General features: G+C 47.7%; 1 protein-coding gene across 1 annotated transcript; it reads right to left on the bottom strand.

Annotated features, from left to right (window-relative positions):
* Window positions 1-2,387: 2,387 nt before the first annotated feature.
* LOC103626125 (non-specific lipid-transfer protein 2P) lies at window positions 2,388-2,929 on the bottom strand. The gene has a single exon (NM_001156592.2). It carries the CDS (start codon window positions 2,792-2,794, stop codon window positions 2,504-2,506), a length of 291 nt encoding a protein of 96 aa, NP_001150064.2. The 5' UTR covers window positions 2,795-2,929; the 3' UTR covers window positions 2,388-2,503.
* Between the last annotated feature and the right edge of the window lie 2,002 nt (window positions 2,930-4,931).

The raw sequence follows: 4,931 nt of genomic DNA, 5'->3' as shown, positions 1-4,931 counted from the left end.
CGTCAGCAAGGACTCGACAGCTCCGACAGCTGTCCTTCCGCCAGGCTCCAGCGCTCCTCCGACGGCCACGACACCACACGAACCGGGTGCCAAAACCTCTCCGGCTGCCACGATGGCATGTACTTAGGGCGCTAGCTCTCCTCCGCTAGACACGTTAGCACTCTGCTACACCCCCCATTGTACACCTGGATCCTCTCCTTACGCCTATAAAAGGAAGGACCAGGGCCCTCTTTTAGAGGGTTGGCCGCGCAGGGAAGAGAACGGGACAGGCGCTCGCGTGAGGCCGCTCGCTCCCTCCCGCGTGGACGCTTGTAACCCCCTACTGCAAGCGCACCCGACCTGGGCGCGGGACAAACATGAAGGCCGCGGGATTTCCACCTCTCTCTCTCCGGCTGCCTTTTCCCCCCTTCGCGCTCCGTCTCGCGCCGACCCATCTGGGCTGGGGCACGCGGCGACAGTTTACTCGTCGGTCCAGGGACCCCCCCGGTCTCGAAACGCCGACATATTTGCATAGGCCAATTTAACACATAGACATAATTCTTCAATCATTAGTTTAACCCCTAGACCATAGACACCACACATGCATATAACATATTCATCAATTGTTACATAAATTATATGCATATAGTTTTGTTTTGCTGAAATGTGAAAGCTCGTTCAGCTTATTTGAACCGAGCTAGGATGTCAACTTAGCTCGTGAAAAAATTCAAACGAATCAATTTAAACCGAGCTAAACACGAATCGAGTGAGATAACTACGAACCACGAACATTTCGTCTAGCCGTAAACCAGGCTTGGAAGGCCGAAGGGGAGCACACCCACGCGCCCAGGGCCAGCTAACGACTGCATTTGTTTGCTCCGCGCCGCGGCACGGCAACGGGTTATTGCCAGGCGCCTAAACGGAACCGGCCCGACCGTCCTTTCCTCGAGCACGGTCTCTCCTAGGGATGAAAACGGGACGGGTACCCGGAACGGGTATTGGATACGGGTACCAAAACGGGACGTAATTTCGGATACGGATACGTGTATTTTGTTTGTCGGGATGGATACGGGTATTACCCGGATATTGAACCTCGGATACGGGTAGGATATGGAATCACTAATACCCGGGCAGTACCCGAAAATCCCGGGTCGGATACGGGTACCCGGAATTCGGGTACCTATTTTTTTCTTTTTCTGCATAATATAGTTATAAAATCATAACTTTTACATATGAAATCGGATGAAGATAAAGTTTATATGAAAATTATAGAGCTTGAAGAGATCTATGACTTTGTAATACATCATTTATTTGTTTAAACAATATTTTAATGATTTAATTGTATTTTGATGATTTTCTATGACAAGAAATTAATAATACATAAATAGCCTTAAAAAATCGTGAAATTTTACGGAGATACAACATATGTCCATATGTAACCATAAAAAATGTTTGGATCATAAGATCTATAAGATACCCATGTTTCTTTCCTTTCACTTTCACTTATTTGTATGAGTTACATGTGAAATTAGTGTAAGTATCCATGTTTCAACATAATTAGTACTTCACTTTATCATTTTCATACGAGGACTTGAGTTATCTTCATATAAAATGTTTATTAGTTTTTGTAACTTATTTGCAATTTTTTAGTGAAACTAGAATATTTTATGAATTTTAAATATTGCGGTGTTGGTTCTACAATGTCCTTGTGATAAGCAACTTTGAACTGCATGATGTCAATTTTACCGGTTTCCTTTCTTACATCTGATCTATCATATACATGATTATGTATTGCTTAACTTATGGATGGTTGGACAACTAATATCATCGGATGAACTACCCGATAATTATCTGGTACCTAACCAAGTAGTATCCGTTATCCGTTTCTTACCCGTCCGGATTATTACTCGGTCCCGTCCTGTATCCGTCCCGAATCTTAACTACCCGTATCCGGTCCTGTATCCGAGAGAAATACATTAGGGTAGGATACGAGATGACCCTGTATCCGGTTGTATCGGTCCCGTTTTTCATCCCTAGTCTCTCCTCGCCACCGTGTGTCTGTGTCTCGTCCTCTGGACAAAAGTCGGAACCGGAGCCCTGGCCCCCTTGGCCACGCGGCGTGACATGACAGCAGCGACTCCACGGCTCACCCTGGCAGTCTGTCACCCAGGCGACCATAAAATATATTTTGAATTTTGATAAAGAATTCTAATGAATTATATAGTGCAAAGTGTTTACGTGGTCTTTCACTTACTCATAGACGCAAATCAGACCTAACTAAATAAGACAATAATTTGAGATATACCGCCATCGTTAACCGTTTGGTTCTCGATGCCCACCCAGTCTAGCGGCTGGGGGCTACGACGCCATCACTGTCGTCTGGCACGAATGTCATGACACAACCGCTCTTGGTAAATAATACATATTGTTCATATCACACGAGGTACTACAGATACGATAACAGTAAGCAGAGATCGACATGCATCTTTTTATTCATCCACACCACGAGGCACGAGCTAGCGCCCTAGCAGCTCGGGACGGCGATGCCGCAGGAGGTGAGCGTGCGGCGGGCGTTGGGGCTGTTGATGTAGCTGCTGTACGCCGGGTTGCGCGCGTACTGGCAGAAGCACGGCTCCTGCGCGCGCAGGTTGGAGCAGCACGACGCCGTGGGCGGCGACCCGCTGATGATCGCCGGGGCGCACGCCGCCAGCTGCGCCGCGCTGCACTGCTGCGCCGCCGCCCCGCCCGCGCTCGCCGCCACGATCAGCGCCAGGGCCAGGGCCAGGGCCACGAGCATCGCCACCGCCCTCGCCATTGGCACTAACTAGCTTGGCGGCAGCACGTACTGCTGCTACCTACCGCTTCGCTCGCTGCCCCCCTTGCTCGAACTGAGTGAAGAGAGTGTGAGAGGGGTGAAGGCTGAGATGTGCTGCTGCCTGCTACCTACCCGGCCGGATTGAATGAAGCACGCTGGTGTGCGTCGTGTTTATTTATAGGCGCGTTGGCGGAGAGGGGTAGACGGCGGGGGGCTAGCTGATGAGTGATGAGCTAGGCGCAACGACGCCTGTCGACACGCTTCACTGCGGTCTGCGGACTACATGACAAAAGCCATTAAAACCGTTGTTCGGCCATATAGGGAAGACGGAAGCGAGTCTCCTACTGCACGTACCACTACACTGCTACAGATCCAAACATGATGCTGCAAGTTGTGTAGGCGTTGCTCTACTAGCTACAGACGGAGGAGTGGAGGCGTTGCAGTTAGGCGGGCCACCTGGGAAGAAAGGAATTTTGCACAAACACATGATGCTGCTCCTCCTTGACAAAGAATCGATCGGTTTCTACTACTAGCTCGCAATCAACATTCAACAGGTGGCCGAGCCTCTATCGTCTACCTGTGGATAGACATGCCCGTGCTAATCTAATAAGTCACAGTTGCCAAACACGACCAGCAAGCAAGCAAACCACCAGCGTTCTGAGTTTCTGACAGCCCTGTGTGCCCGAATTCGACTGTACTGATCACGACTCGGGAAATGGCGTGCACCCTATTACTATGCGATGGCCATCAGGCAGGCCAGAATGCCAGATCATCGTGACACAGCGAATGCGACACCAGACGCGTCCGAACAACTGCAGATGCTTCTTTCTGTGATGCTCAATGAATGCCCGCCTCCATTCCACGCGTGCGCAGGCAATACTCAATGAATGCTTAATGAATGCGCCTACAGTCCGGACGGTCCGCGCATGTGTAGGGACGACGAAAGTCGTCGACGGTGTTTAGATCTCGCTCCTGGGAGGGATCTCGTCGAGGAGGAGAGATACTAGGTGTTGTTTAGGCTCGGCAGGCTGACCTATACTTCTCTAATCGACGTAGAGTCGAAAAAAACGGAAAATTTAGGGATTGGAAAGTTAAACTAAAACTAGACTAGAACTACTCCTAAATATATAAGAAATAAATGCGAGATAAACTAATTATTGATTCAATTGATACTTTCAAATCGGCTGTATTCCTTTGTATTTATAGAGGAGAGAAGCTGGACCCATTACAAACAAACTCTCCGAGCTAATTCCGTGAATCTAGGCAACAATCACAGCAAGAAACTTAGAATCCTAATCGGTTTTGCGTGTGCGCGGACCGTCCGGACCACAGACGCGGACCGTCTGGACCGTGGACGGTCCGTCCCTAGGACTGGACCGTCCGGTGGTCTATTTTGGTGCTCAACACTCAGCATGGGACGATTTGAATAATTATCCTCAACTTCTGCAGCAATTGTTGTGCCACAAAGAAAGGATACAAAGATATAGTTCCCCGTCTACAGAGTACAAACTGGGATTCGAATTTTGGAGCATGTTTAATTATGTAGGTACCGCCAGCATCACGTGAGTATACTCGCCGTAAGGCTACTTCTCTTATTTCGTCTTATATTTTAAACTTGAAATGGTACGGCCTGCAGCCATATATATATACACGCTAACAGCCTTGTAGTAGACTAGATCAGGGTGCGTCCTTTCGGACGCCCTATCCAACACAAAGGAAGCAAACTGAACTAATGCCTATAAATGCATTTTAAATCAATATGATGCTAGTAATGTCCAACTTTTTTGCTAGCTTCAAGGCCATTTGGATCTCTCATTAAATCATGCAGTGCCTAGTTATCGTGTTATTATTTTTACTGTTGCAGTCTTATATTTGGTAATTCTATCAGAGCCTCTACTGTATGTGTGAAGGCGGAAACCTGAGGAAGCTTTTGTATGAACACTATCAAACTAATTAATAGGGCCAGAGGTATCACACAACAGAGTAACAATTTGCAGTAACAAATAGCACAAAAAATATTATCCTCTTCTACTCTTAAAGGCAGAACATGATGGACTCATGAATATCGATCACCATTCCAAACTTGTACGTGGATATATGCAGTTTTCCTTTTATAAAAAGAGAATCAAACGACTAC

The sequence above is a fragment of the Zea mays genome, chromosome 5 (assembly GCF_902167145.1).
Source record: "Zea mays cultivar B73 chromosome 5, Zm-B73-REFERENCE-NAM-5.0, whole genome shotgun sequence".
NCBI lineage: Eukaryota > Viridiplantae > Streptophyta > Magnoliopsida > Poales > Poaceae > Zea > Zea mays.
Note: the sequence above shows the minus strand (reverse complement) of the source record. Positions and strands in the feature narration are given on the sequence as shown.